Genomic DNA, 15,365 nt, shown 5'->3' with positions numbered 1-15,365 from the left:
CAGACTAATGTAATCTACGCCAGCCATCTTCTGGCTACTCGCAGGCAACAGCCAGGAGAATCGGCTGACCAATTCCTGCGTGCGTTGCGGGCACTTGGCAGGGCCTGCAACTGCAAGGCCGTAACAGCCGCCCAAAACACTGAGGACTTAATCAGAGATGCCTATGTCACGGGTATCAGGTCAACCTATATCCGACAACGACTGCTGGAACAGGGTGGGCTGGATCTACAAAAAACTGTAGCACTTGCTGACTCGTTAGAGGTGGCCTTCCGTAATCTCGAGGCCTACACCCCCGACCACGGAGGCGCATCGTGGACGCCGCAGTTGCCGCCACCTCTGTACTCGGGAGGGCCGCAGGCCTACGCCACGCCACGTCCCACCAATGACCCGACCGTTGTGGCAGTCTCTGGAGGCCCGAAGTGCTACTTCTGCGGCCTGGGGAAGCACCCCCTACAACGCTGCCCGGCGAAGGATGCGATCTGCTCCGGGTGTGGAAAGAAGGGCCATTACGTGAAGGCATGCAGGGTGATGTCGACCTCCAAGCCCAGTAGCACCGCGTGGGACCCGTGGGGGCCGCCAACCTGGGCGCCGGTAGCCGCGTGTGAGCCGTGCGGGCCGCCATCTTGGATGCCTTCAGCCGTGTGTGAGTCGTGCGGGCCACCATCTTGGAGGTTGTCAGCCACGTCGCAAAATCCAACGGTGGCTTCGGTTACGCTGGACCAATCCAGGCCTCACCAACTCACCAGGTCCATGATAGGCATCGAGGTAAACGGTCGCACTACAAACTGTTTATTTGATTGTGGGAGTACGGAGAGCTTTATTCACCCTAACACAGTGAATTGCTATGCCCTTTCAGTACTGCCAGTGAAGCAAACGATTTCCATGGCTTCAAAGTCCCACTCGGTGGATGTCCTCGGGTACTGCGTGGCGTCCCTGACTGTACGGGGCACAGTGTACAAAAACTTCAGGCTCCTCGTGCTGCCACAACTCTGCGCTGCCGTACTCCTGGGGCTAGATTTCCTGTGCCACCTTAAGAGTGTCATCATGGAGTATAATGGGCCTTTTCGCCCGCTCTCTGTTTGCAATCACCAGTTCTTAGATCGCCCACCGTGCACCACCTGCAGCCTCTCCACACTTAAAGTCGCCCCTCCCTCACTGTTTGAAAATCTCACCCCTGACTGCAAGCCCATCACCACCAAGACCACATGGTACAGTGCTGGAGACAGAGCTTTTATCAGGTCCAAAGTACAACGGCTCCTAGGTGAGGGGATCATCGAGGCCAGTCCCAGCCCCTGGAGAGCCCAAGTAGTACTTGTTAAGACTGGGGAGAAACATTGCATGGTCATTGACTACAGTCAGACCACTAACCGCTACATGCAGCTGGATGCGTACCCCCTTCCCCGCATATCTGACATGCTTAATCAGATTGTGCAGTATCGGGTGTTCTCCACCATCGACTTAAAATCTGCATACCACCAGCTCCCTATCCGCCAGGAAGACCGCCAATATACTGCCTTCGAGGCGGATGGCCACCTCTATCACTTTCTTAGGGTCCCCTTCTGCATCACCAATGGGGTCTCAGTTTTCCAGCATGAGATGGACCGAATGGTAGACCAGAACGAGTTGCAGGCACCTTCCCGTACCTGGATAACATCACCATCTGCAGCCATGATTAGTAGGACCACGACGCCAACCTCCACAAATTCCTCCACACCGCCACACTCCTAAATCTGACCTATAATAAGGAGAAGTGCGTATTCCGCACACGACGCCTCGCCATCCTTGGTTGTGTTGTGGAAAACGGGGTCATCAGTCCCGATCCCGACCGCATGCATCCCCTCCTGGAACTTCCCCTCCCCACCAGCCTCAAAGCACTGAGGAGATGCCTGGACTTCTTCTCGTATTACGCCCAGTGGGTCCCCAATTATGCGGATAAAGCCCGTCCGATCATCAAATCCACCTCTTTGCCCCTGACAGCAGAGGCCCGCCTGGCCTTCGACCGCATCAAAGCAGACATCGCGTAGGCCACGATGCACGCTGTAGATGAATCCATCCCGTTCCAGGCGGACAGCGATGCGTCTGGCTTCGCCCTAGCCGCCAACCTTAACCAGGCGGGCAGAACCGTGGCTTTCTTCTCACGAACCCTCGAAGGCCCTGAAATTTGACACTCCTCTGTCGTGGAGGAGGCCCAAGCCATAGTGGAAGCTGTACGGCACTGGCGCCACTACTTAGCTGGTAAACGATTCACCCTACTCATGGACCAACGGTCAGTTGCATTCATGTTTAACAACACGCAGTGGGGCAAGATCAAAAATGATAAAATATTGAGGTGGAGAATCGAGCTTTCCACCTACAATTATGGCATCTTATACCGGCCCGGGAAGCTCAATGAACCCCCAGATGCCCTGTCCCGGGGAAGTAAGTGTTGACTTCAAAGGCCCCCTCCCCTCTTCTGACCGCAACATATACTTCCTCAACGTCATTGACGAATATTCACGTTTCCCGTTCGCTATTCCCTGCCCGGATATGACCTCGACCACGGTCGTCAGGGCCCTGCACAGCCTCTCCACCCTGTTCAGTTTCCCTAGCTATATCCATAGCGACCGGGGATCTTCCTTTATGAGTGATGAGCTGCGACAGGACCTGCTCTCCAAAGGCATAGCCTCGAGTAGGACCACCAGCTACAACCCCAGAGAGGGAGAACGCGACAGTCTGGAAGCCCGTTTTACTAGCTCTGAGGTCTAAAGGTCTTCCAGTCAACCGCTGGCAAGAGGTCCTCCCTGATGCACTACACTCGATTAGATCACTCCTTTGCACAGCTACCAATGCTAGCCCTCACGAAAGAATGTTTGTTTTCCACAGGAAGTCCTCCTTGGGGACCTCACTACCATCGTGGCTGATGTCCCCAGGCCCTCTCCTGCTCCTGAAGCACGTGAGGACCCATAAGTCGGACCCCCTGGTCGAAAGGTCCGGCTCCTCCACGCCAACCCCCAATACGCCTATGTGGTGTACCCCGACGGGCGAGAGGACACTGTCTCTATTCGAGACCTGGCACCCACAGGTGCCCCTGGGACCACGGCGACCCACAACCCCACACCCCCAACTCCCGTACGCAGCACGCCTGAGCCCCAGGAGCCGCCACCACAAGGCCGGGGAACACAATGGCACGAACTCATTATTCAACATCGTTGCTGTTTTCACTCCCAAACCGCCGAGAAGGTGCCTCATTTAGTTCCCATCTCCCAATGTTTGTTATTATTATTGTACAATGAACAGCGGAAATGTAACTGCACAATACAGTAACTGTACAAACAAGATCTACTGTAGGCAGCAGGTTTGGAGTGGGAAGGAGAGGGTTTAAAAAGTGGCTACTTGTTTATTTTTCAATATTTGTTTCAAGTGGGAGCAGGAAATAGATATCTGACCCGTGCAAAAGCTACTGCTGCTTCGCACAGCTCAACTCAATCAGCAGTGCATGGATTGGGCTGTTTCTGAATGTCACAAAATTGTTTTAAACTCGCCCCAAACACCCAGTGAGCAAAAGCAGTTTGGTGTATTACTGAAGTGCTCTCAAATATTGTTTGTGCTGATGGTTTTCCTTTTACCCAGGTTCCTAAATAATTGTTATTTGTGAAGTTATATCGACAACTTTTGTACCTTTTATTTCATCTGTTCCTCAGTTCAGTTAGTTATTTTTCTTTTTACAGGCAGATATTTGAAGGTCTCAGATGATTCCTCGGCACAAGCACAATTTCATCAAGCCAGTTCCAGCACAAAGCAGTTTCAGTATCATTCACATAGCACAGAGATACTGCCAACTCATTGGGTTCACTGTCACAAAGAGAAGTATTCAGCCCCACACTGTTTGCAAGGTAAGAGACAACTTTTCAATCCAAGAGTTGAACAGGAAAAGAGGCTTTTATTTATTTCCTTCCCCACCAATGTAGGACATAGGATCAGGAGTTGACCATTCAGCCCATTGAGCCTGCACCACAATTCAATCTGATTATGGCTGACCATCCGCATGAAAGCCCTTCCCACTCTCTATCCCCAATTTCCCTTTTTGACATTGAGATTTAGAAATCTGTCAATGTCTACATGAATGTTTACTCTGTGTGTGAACTTCCACAGCCCTCTGAGCTACAGAATTCCAAAGGTTCACAACGCTGAGTAAAGAAAAATGCAGATCTCGGTTCAAAGAGGATTTGCCCTTATTTTAAAATTGTGTCTAGACTCCCAACCAGGGGAAACATCTCGCCTGCATCTACCATGTATACCCTTTTAAATACTTTGTTGTTTTCAGTGAACTACAGGCCCTGTTTCCCCAGGATTTCTTCATAAGACAGTCCCACCATTCCTGGAACAAATCTGCTGAACGGTCATTGCACTCCCTCTGAGGCAATAATATTCTTCGTAAGGTGAGGGGACCGAAACTGCACACAGTATTCCAGATGCAATCTAATAACACTGCTATACAACTAAACCAAGGCTTCACTACTCCTGTACTCAGATCCTCTTGCAATAAAGACCAACGCACCATTAACCTTCCAAATTATCTGCTTCATTTCCTTGTTTGCCTGCAGTGACTTATTAATGAGGATACACATGTCCGTTTGTACATCGGCACTTTCTAATCTCTTAGCATTGAAGAAATACTCTGAACATCTGTTCCTTCTGCGAAAATGGAAAATCTCACACATTCCACATGATATTCCATCTGCAATGTTCGGAACATCTCATTACTTCTGTCCAAATCCTCCTGAAGCTACTTTGTATCTTTCTCCCAACACACATTTGTGTTGAGCTTTGTGTCAAATGCAAACTTCTCAATATTATATTTGGCTGACAGGTAGATACATCAATCACAGGATTTTAACAAAACACACCCACTCACAGATATAAAACATTGTGTCATGTTGGTCACAAATTGAATAAGAATTCATAGCCAGAATAGACAAAAAAATGATGTTGTGAGACTAAAACAGTCTATATGGACTTTCGTAAAGCGTTTGACAAAGTCCCTCATGGTAGGTTTGTGCAAAAGGTTGGATCTCATGGGATAAAGGGGGAGGTGGCTAGATGGGTGAAGAACTGGCTTGGTCACAGAAGACAGAGGGGGGAAGTGGAAGGGTCTTTTTCCGGCTGGATGCCTGTAACTAGTGGTGTTCACAGTAAGAAGTCTCACAACACCAGGTTAAAGTCCAACAGGTTTATTTGGTAGCAAATACCATAAGCTTTCGGAGCAGAACTCCTTCGTCAGATGGAGTGGATATCTGTTCTCAAACAGGGCACAGACACAGAAATCAAATTACAGAATACTGATTAGAATGCAAATCTCTACAGCCAGCCAGGTCTTAAGTGTACAGACAATGTGGGTGGAGGGAGCATTCAACACAGGTTAAAGAGATGTGTATTGTCTCCAGACAGAACAGCTTGTGGAATTCTGCAAGTCCAGGAGGCAAGCTGTGGGGGTTACTGATAATGTGACATAAATCCAACATCCCGGTTTAGGCCGTCCTCATGTGTGCGGAACTTGGCTATCAGTTTCTGCTCAGCAACTCTGCGCTGTCGTGTGTCGTAACGGCCGCCTTGGAGAACGCTTACCTGAAGATCCAAAGCTGAATGCCCGTGACTGCTGAAGTGCTCCCCCACAGGAAGAGAACAGTCTCGCCTGGTGATTGTCGAGCGGTGTTCATTCATCCGTTGTCGTAGCGTCTGCATGGTTTCCCCAATGTACCATGCCTCGGGACATCCTTTCTTGCAGCGTATCAGGTAGACAACGTTGGCCGAGTTGCAAGAGTAGGTACCGTGTACCTGGTAGATGGTGTTCTCATGTGAGATGATGGCATCCGTGTCGATGATCCGGCACGTCTTGCAGAGGTTGCTGTGGCAGGGTTGTGTGGTGTCGTGGTCACTGTTCTCCTGAAGGCTGGGTAGTTTGCTGCGGACAATGGTCTGTTTGAGGTTGCGTGGTTGTTTGAAGGCAAGAAGTGGGGGTGTGGGGATGGCCTTGGTGAGATGTTCGTCTTCATCAATGACATGTTGAAGGCTCTGGAGTAGATGCCGTAGCTTCTCCGCTCCGGGGAAGTACTGGACGACGAAGGGTACTCTGTCCACCGTGTCCCGTCTTCTGAGGAGGTCGGTGCGGTTTTTCACTGTGGCGCGTCGGAACTGTTGATCGATGAGTCGAGCACCATATCCTGTTCTTATGTTGTTCTGTTCTGTCCACCCACATTGTCTGTACATTTAAGACCTGGCTGGCTGTAGAGATTTGCATTCTAATCAGTATTCTGTAATTTGATTTCTGTGTCTGTGCCCTGTTTGAGAACAGATATCCACTCCATCTGACGAAGGAGCTCTGCTCCGAAAGCTTATGGTATTTGCCACCAAATAAACCTGTTGGACTTTAACCTGGTGTTGTGAGACTTCTTACTGTGCTTACCCCAGTCCAACGCCGGCATCTCCACATCATGACTAGTGGTGTTCCGCAGGGCTCTGTGTTGGGACCTCTGCTGTTCGTGATTTATATAAATGATCTGGAAGAAGGTGTAACTGGGGTGATCAGTAAGTTTGCGGACGACACGAAAATGGTTGGACTTGCAGATAGTGAGGAACATTGTCAGAGGCTACAGAAGAATATAGATAGGCTGGAAATTTGGGCAAAGAAATGGCAGATGGAGTTCAATCCAGATAAATGCGAAGTGATGCATTTTGGTAGAACTAACGTAGGGGGGAGCTATACGATAAATGGCAGAACCATAAAGGGTGTAGATACGCAGAGGGACCTGGGTGTGCAAGTCCACAGATCCTTGAAGGTGATGGCACAGGTGGAGAAGGTAGTGAATAAGGCATATGGCATGCTTGCCTTTATAGGACGGGGCATAGAGTATAAAAGTTGGGGTCTGATGTTGCAGTTGTATAGAACGTTGGTTCGGCCACATTTGGAATACTGCACCCAGTTCTGGTCGCCACATTACCAGAAGGACGTGGAGGCTTTAGAGAGAGTGCAGAGGAGGTTTACCAGGATGTTGCCTGGTATGGAAGGGCTTAGTTATGAGGAGAGATTGGGTAAACTGGGGTTGTTCTCACTGGAAAGACGGAAGATGAGGGGTGACCTAATAGAGGCGTATAAAATTATGAAAGGCAAAGATAGGGTGAACGGTGGGAAGCTTTTTCCCAGGTCAGTGGTGACGTTCACGAGGGGTCATAGGTTCAAGGTGAGGGGGGGTAGTTTTAACATGGATATCAGAAGGACGTATTTTACACAGAGGGTGGTGGGGGCCTGGAATGTGCTGCCGGGCAAGGTGGTGGAGGCGGACACAGTGGGAACGTTTAAGACTTATCTAGATAGCCACATGAACGGAGTGGTAATGGAGGGATGCAAAAGAATGGTCTAGTTTGGACCAGGGAGCGGCGCAGGCTTGGAGGGCCGAAGGGCCTGTTCCTGTGCTGTATTGTTCTTTGTTCTGAAAAAAATTGCAATCAATTACCTCAGAATATAGGCATTGACACATTTTGTAAACCAATCCAAAAATCTCAATGAGTCAAACTGAAAGATGCAATGACAAATCTGTTCCTACAAACTGCAGTAATTAATTACCAGGTTATGTATCCAAATGTTACCATTCACAGAGCTATAAATTGCATACCATTTGCACAATTTGTGGCTGCTGCTTATCAAACATATTCCCCTTTAACACGCACAGCAGAGCTCGCATTATCCCCTGTCTGAGCCCAGATATTCTGCACTGCCAGCTCCCGGTGATGGGCGGAAGTAAACCAGAGCAGTTGGTGCTGGTGAGGAAGGGGAAATGTATGAACAGTATCAGCAGTCTGATAGAGTGATGTGGGATTAGCAGCAGAGAGAATGCGCTGGTGCGGGAGAGGCTGTCTCATCCATTTAGTTTCAATTAATATTTTACGACGCAGCGTCTGGAACAATGATAATTGTTGTTTTTCAGGTTATCAATGATAGACACGGAGTAATGTAAGTCAATCGCCCGGTGGATCATTGGGTCTTATTAATGTTTAAAATTAATTAACTGGTTCCTGACCCTCTGGGTTTAGATCTCAGACGCGTTGATATTCGGCCCCTTTCCCAGGCTTGAGAGAGAGAGAGCGAATGGAGCAAATGTCTCAGAATCCCTGCAGTACAGGGGGCCATTTGGCCCATCGAGTCTGCACCTACAACAATCCCTCACCCATCCCCCTAACCCTACATATTTACCCTGATATCCCTCTCATACTGGGGCAATTTAGCATAGCCAATCCACCCAACCCGCATATCTTTGGGCTGTGTGAAGAAAGCGGAGTGCTTTTACAGTTTGAAATGAAATCGGTTGGAATCTGAGATTTTGGCGCCGTTATTTTCCGCCCTCACTCCGTGGGCTCTCCGGATTGGTGAGTTAAGCAGATTTCTGATTGGCCATATGAACAAGATGCTGAGAGGTAGCAACAAAGTGACCAATCAGCAATGTCCGCACCTCCATTCCTCCCGGAGCTATAAGAGAAGCGAAAGGGAGTGGGTTTCAGCATTCTTTGTGAAAGTGTTTGTGAGATTGTGCAGATGTCTGGAAGAGGAAAGGGCGGCGGGAAAGCTCGGGCCAAGGCCAAGTCTCGCTCCTCCCTGGCTGGACTGCAGTTCCCGGTGGGCCGTGTTCACAGGCACCTGAGAAAGGGCAACTATGCTGAGCGTGTGGGTGCCGGAGCCCCGGTCTATCTGGCTGCTGTGCTCGAGTATCTGACCGCTGAAATCCTGGAGCTGGCCGGGAACGCGGCCCGGGACAACAAGAAGACCCGCATCATCCCCAGACACCTGCAGCTGGCCGTCAGCAACGACGAGGAGCTCAACAAGTTGCTGGGAGGAGTGACCATCGCACAGGGCGGGGTGCTGCCTAATATCCAGGCCGTGCTGCTGCCCAAGAAAACGTCTGCGGCCTCGTCCAAGAGCAAGCGAAGCGGCCATTCTTTAATCTGATAACCCAAAGGCTCTTTTCAGAGCCACTCACTTTATCTGTAAAAGGGTGATCTGTTGTCTAACCGTCAGACACTGGACTGCTATTCACAGTAGAGCTGTTTCTCGCTTTGCTTTATCAATCCGTAGTTCGCCCTGTGCACATTATTGACATACGTGTTTTAATGCATGTAAATTTATGCTATTTATTGGAGAACATTTTACATATGTAGGAAATATCATTTCCAGCACCATGTCTGAGGTAATTATTTAAATACAGGTACACAATTGCCCCAGAGTGAGAAACAGCATCAAAGATTGATGGCTGAAAAGCACCCCGAACTCAACGGCTCTTTTAAGAGCCACCCACAATCTGAAAAATCTGCGCCATCTTTTCCCTTATTGAGTGAATGAGAAATCTCTTTCTGGAGGATAGAGATTTGTCCCGTTCCGGAATGCTGTGAATGGGACTTCATACCCGCCCCTCACACACACACTCAGATTGAAGGAACAATCAAACTGAACTGAGAGCAGATTTTAAACCCAGTCTGGGATTTGTGACGGACAATGAGGCCCAGCATAATATCAGGACGTAATTATTTACATTTAATGATAACTATATTCAGTTTCAGAATAAGGTTTTTTTTTTCACTCGAGTTATCTGGGCACTGCTCCCGGAGCAGAGTAAAGGCGGGAATGAAGAGGTTATTCGCGGGCTGATCTGTTTATTCCGCAGTTTTCCCAGAGGACGGAATCAGCGAGATCTGCGCACAAGCAGCGCCTGAGTCCATTGCAGCGCTTTAAGATCTGCCTCCCCCCTGCCCTCGCTACTCTCAGGACACAAAGCTGCCTGTTCCACCGGGGGGATTGAGTCAGGAATTCTCTCCACACCTTCCATTGTAACATTCCCGGCCGCTTTCAGGGGATAGGATCAGAAATCAGCCGTTTCCCTCTGTCCCTGTGAAGTCTGTGTGAAGGGGCTGGTTGGTGATCTCTATGTTTCTGCTTTTCCACTGAGGTGAGATTTGCTCCGTTTTAAATTGCTGAACGGGGTCTGATTACCGCGGGTTACAGATAAGAGATTGAGAAATTCAAACTGTTCCTAAAATAGCGCCAGGATTCTGTGAGGGAAAATACAATAAACAGATTATAAAGTTTGAGATTGAAATAGTTTCCTGAACATTCAGGCGTTCCGTTATTTTGTATTTTTCCTGCACTGAAATTGGCGGGTTTTTCCAGTTTGAAAATGTGAACCAATCAAAACCTCCCATTTCTTCTCCCTTGCTCTCCGATTGGTGAAGAATTGGATTGACATGAGAGTGACCAATCAGAGCTGGAGTCTGGCTGCAGCCTCACAAACCGCTCACACTGGTTATTAATAGAGATTAAACTGACGGAATCTGTATTTGAGATATTAAATGTACTTTGTTTCCACAGATAAATATTTGAAGAAACCAGATATTTCCTCCACAGGAGTTACAGGGAAGAATGTCCCAGCTCCTTCTCACAATTCCACAGTCTCCGAGAACAGAAATGATTCCAAAGGCACATTTTCAATCCAGCAATCAAACAGCAGGAATGTGTCCCAATCACATCTAGTTTTCGTACCAGGATGGCCGAGTGGTTAAGGCGTTGGACTTAAGATCCAATGGACATATGTCCGCGTGGGTTCGAACCCCACTCCTGGTAGAAGGATTTTTAACACTACGTTCTGCACCCTTTCCTTCTCCCCTATATACTCTGCGAACGGTATGCTCGGTCTGTAGAGTGCGCAAGAAACCAGAGTTTTCACAGCATAGTAATTATTTCTTGTCACAATAAGAAATCAAATCAATCTCAATACCGCTGAAAGGGTGATCCATAAATCCCAGTCCAAACCATTATCAGATCATCACTGTGTCAATCCCACAATAGAGCAGCCTGAGCTCCAAATTAAGTATCTGATAAAACCGTAAAATGGTTTTTTGGGTAAATGTTACACAATTAACCTTAATAATGTACTTTGAGATTCCAGTTAAATACCAGTCATATCACCCACATCAGGGGTTTGGAACTGGCAGTACTAATCGCCATGGTGAGTTCTCACAAATACATTAGATACAAATCTGAAGGACAATCTCAGATTGAGATATTCTGAAAGCGAGTATGACCTGAGATACAAACTCAGGTTCCAGTTGAAAACTCACCCAGATTATGAAACTAAAAGTTACAATATCAGTTTGATGACTATGAACTGAACCATAAATTATAAACTAATCCTCACTCACACTGAGCCGGATGGAAGACACTGTACCAATTCCAGACTGAGCTCCATTTTACACTCATGTCAAAATTCTTACTCAGAATCAGACTGTCACAGATCAAATCAATGTGAACAATCTGAGTGAAACTTGCATAGCAATCCAGTATCAGATTGAAGGATACATTATCTTTCACAATTGTGTTCACAGTATCAGAGATTTATTGCTGGGCCGAAACTCACTCACATTATTTGCTTCAAACCTACTGCATCAGTGGCCTATTTCTGTGTTGGAAAGTTATTTGGAATTAATCCAAATAGATAACTTGTCCCAAAGATTGAAGGTTATTTAATTAGTCCCATGTTCACACTGAATACCAAAGACTGATAAATAAGAGAATAGTTCTGAATCACATGTTCAGCATCAACAGCTGAAAAGTACAGGCTGTTTACTGCACTCACTCACAGGAGCTGAGTCTGAGTGATATGAAATCAATCACACACACACCAATTGTATCACTGAGTGATTTGGAAACAACCAAAGGCTCACACAGAGTAACGGAAACAAATGGAAGATTAGATAGAGAGAGACGTGAGGGAAAAATCCCAAATGAGACACACAATTTTAAACAGCACCATAGATTTACATACATGATTAATTCCACTGACAGGAACAGCATGAAGCTGATGTTCTGCAAACAGTACCAGGGGAATTAAAGCATATGTTCCATAAACAGCAGCAGGGGATTTAAAATTACTGATGTTTGCCACACTTATATAAAATGCTCACAGATATAGAGGCCATTGACAGGTCTAGAATGATCCGACACTCACACACTTTATAAGTGTCTGCCAGATATATATAACTGGCACCTTCAGAAATAACACCAGACAAATTCAGATACAGAATGGAACCAGAGACTGAAACATGTGAATTGATTCCAACACTGATTGTGTGGCTTGGGTAGCCCATACCTACGGGGATATGGTGGATCATGACGACAAATCCTACCATACACATCACCAGGCAGGTTGCTACTGCACAAATAAAAGCAAATGACTGTGGATGCTGGAATCTGAAATCAAAAGAGAAAATTCTGGAAAATCTCAGCAGGTCTGGCAGCATCTGTAAGATGACAAAGGTCTTCGACAAAGGGTCGTCTGGAATTGAAACGTCAGCTCTTTTCTCTCCATACAGATGCTGCCAGACCTGCTGAGATTCTCCAGCATTTTCTCTTTTGATCGCTGCTGCACAATGTGATTCTGCAATGGGGCAACACATACGAAAGTGGAGTGCATCTGCTTCAATCCGAGGAGCATAACGGGTAAAACAGACGAACTTAGGGCCTTAATGCTTATGCGGAATTTGGATGTGGTTGCGGTGACGGAAACTTGGTTAAAAGAAGGACAGGACTGGCAGCTGAATATTCCGGGGTATAAGTGTTTTTAGGCGAGACAGAGGAGGGGCTAAAAAAGGTGGGGGAGTAGCGATATTAGTTAAGGAGCATATTACCGTGGTGCAGAGGGTAGACAACTTAGAGGGGTCATGTACTGAGTCGCTGTGGGTGGAACTCAGAAACAGGAAGGGTGCAGTCACTATGCTGGGGTTGTACTACAGACCACCCAACAGCCCACGGGAAGTGGAGGAAAGGATATGTCAGGAGATTCTGGATAGGTGCGGAAAAAATAGGGTTGTTGTAGTGGGGGACTTTAATTTCCCTGGCACAGACTGGAAAGTGCTTAGAGCAGGGGGTCCGGACGGCGAGGAATTTGTAAAATGCGTACTGGAAGGTTCTTTGGAACAGTATGTAGATAGCCCGACTAGAGAGGGGGCTATACTGGACCTAGTTCTGGGAAATGAGCCCGGTCAGGTCGTCAAAGTTTCGGTCGGGGAACATGTGGCAAATAGTGACCACAACTCTGTTAACTTTAGGATAGTAATGGACAAGGATGAGTGCTGTCCTACGGGCAGGGTGCTAAATTGGGGGAAGGCTGACTATAGCCGGATGAGGCAGGAATTGGTGGATGTTGATTGGGAGAGGATGTTCGAGGGTAAGTCCGCATCTGGCATGTGGGAGTCTTTTAAGGAACTATTGATAAGGCTGCAGGATAGGCATGTGCCTGTAAAAAGGAAAGATAGGAAAGGTAGGATTCGAGAGCCGTGGATAACCAGGGAAATTGAGGATCTGATTAAAATGAAAAGGGAGGCGTACGTTAAGTACAGGCAATTGAAAACAGATGGAGCTCTGGAGGAATACAGAGAGAGTAGGAAAGAACTCAAACGGGGAGTTAGAAGGGCAAAAAGAGGTCACGAGATGTTCTTGGCAGGCAGGATTAAGGAGAATCCTAAGGCATTCTATTCATACGTTAGGAACAAAAGAGTTGTCAGGGTGAAAATCGGACCTCTCAGGAACAAAGGAGGGGAATTATGCTTAGAACCCAAGGGAATAGGGGAGATCCTAAATGAATACTTTGCATCGGTATTCACGAAGGAGAGGGGCGTGTTAACCGGGAGTGTCTCGGAGGGAGGTGTTGACCCGTTAGAGAAAATCTCCATTAAAAGAGAGGAAGTGTTAGGTTTTTTAGGGAACATTAAAACTGACAAAGCCCCAGGGCCTGATGGCATCTATCCTCGACTTCTCAGGGAGATGAGAGATGAAATTGCTGGGCCTCTGACGGAAATCTTTGTCGCTTCTTTGGACACGGGTGAGGTCCCTGAGGATTGGAGGATAGCGAATGTGGTCCCGTTGTTTAAGAAGGGTAGCAGGGATAACCCAGGAAATTATAGGCCGGTGAGCTTGACGTCCATGGGAGGGACGTTGTTGGAGAGGATTCTTAGAGACAGGATGTATGTGCATTTAGAACGGAACAATCTCATTAGTGACAGACAGCATGGTTTTGTAAGAGGGAGGTCGTGCCTTACAAATTTGGTGGAGTTTTTTGAGGAAGTGACAAAAACGGTTGATGAAGGAAGGGCCATGGATGTCGTCTATATGGATTTCAGTAAGGCATTTGACAAAGTCCCACATGGCAGGTTGGTTAAGAAGGTTATGGCTCATGGGATACAAGGAGAAGTGGCGAGATGGGTGGAGAACTGGCTTGGCCATAGGAGACAGAGGGTAGTGGTCGAAGGGTCTTTTTCCGGCTGGAGGTCTGTGACCAGTGGTGTTCCGCAGGGCTCTGTACTGGGACCTCTGCTATTTGTGATATATATAAATGATTTGGAAGAAGGTGTAACTGGTGTAATCAGCAAGTTTGCGGATGACACGAAGATGGCTGGACTTGCGGATAGCGAAGAGCATGTCGGGCAATACAGCAGGATATAGATAGGCTGGAAAATTGGGCGGAGAGGTGGCAGATGGAGTTTAATCCGGATAAATGCGAAGTGATGCATTTTGGAAGAAATAATGTAGGGAGGAGTTATACAATAAATGGCAGAGTCATCAGGAGTATAGAAACACAGAGGGACCTAGGTGTGCAAGTCCACAAGTCCTTGAAGGTGGCAACACAGGTGGAGAAGGCGGTGAAGAAGGCATATGGTATGCTTGCCTTTATCGGACGGGGTATAGAGTATAAAAGCTGGAGTCTGATGATGTAGCTGTATAGAACGCTGGTTAGGCTACATTTGGAGTACTGCGTCCAGTTCTGGTCGCCGCACTGCCAGAAGGAGGTGGAGGCGTTAGAGAGAGTGCAGAGAAGGTTTACCAGGATGTTGCCTGGTATGGAGGGTCTTAGCTATGAGGAGAGATTGAGTAGACTGGGGTTGTTCTCCTTGGAAAGACGGAGAATGAGGGGAGATCTGATAGAGGTGTACAACATTATGAAGGGTATAGATAGGGTGAACAGTGGGAAGCTTTTTCCCAGGTCGGAGGTGACGATCACGAGAGATCACGGGCTCAAGGTGAGAGGGGCGAAGTATAACTCAGATATCAGAGGGACGTTTTTTACACAGAGAGTGGTGGGGGCCTGGAATGCGCTGCCAAGTAGGGTGGTGGAGGCAGGCACGCTGACATCGTTTAAGACTTACCTGGATAGTCACATGAGCAGCCTGGGAATGGAGGGATACAAATGATTGGTCCAGTTGGACCAAGGAGCGGCACAGGCTTGGAGGGCCGAAGGGCCTGTTTCCTGTGCTGTACTGTTCTTTGTTCTTTGAAATAATCCTGATTGTGC

At 47.6% G+C, this 15,365-nt stretch overlaps 1 protein-coding gene and 1 non-coding gene across 2 annotated transcripts; both read left to right on the top strand.

Annotated features, from left to right (window-relative positions):
- The first annotated feature begins 8,566 nt into the window (after positions 1-8,566).
- Positions 8,567-8,977, top strand: LOC144483566 (histone H2A-like). The gene has a single exon (XM_078202199.1). It carries the CDS (start codon positions 8,567-8,569, stop codon positions 8,975-8,977), a length of 411 nt encoding a protein of 136 aa, XP_078058325.1.
- Positions 8,978-10,559: 1,582 nt separating this feature from the next.
- On the top strand, positions 10,560-10,642 carry trnal-uaa (transfer RNA leucine (anticodon UAA)). The gene has a single exon. It is a non-coding gene; the product is annotated as a tRNA-Leu (tRNA).
- The last annotated feature ends 4,723 nt before the right edge of the window (positions 10,643-15,365 follow it).

Source organism: Mustelus asterias, unplaced genomic scaffold (genome assembly GCF_964213995.1).
Source record: "Mustelus asterias unplaced genomic scaffold, sMusAst1.hap1.1 HAP1_SCAFFOLD_76, whole genome shotgun sequence".
In the NCBI taxonomy this organism is placed as follows: Eukaryota; Metazoa; Chordata; class Chondrichthyes; order Carcharhiniformes; family Triakidae; genus Mustelus; species Mustelus asterias.
The sequence above is the reverse complement of the archived record's forward strand: the minus strand, read 5'-3'. Positions and strand labels throughout refer to the sequence as shown.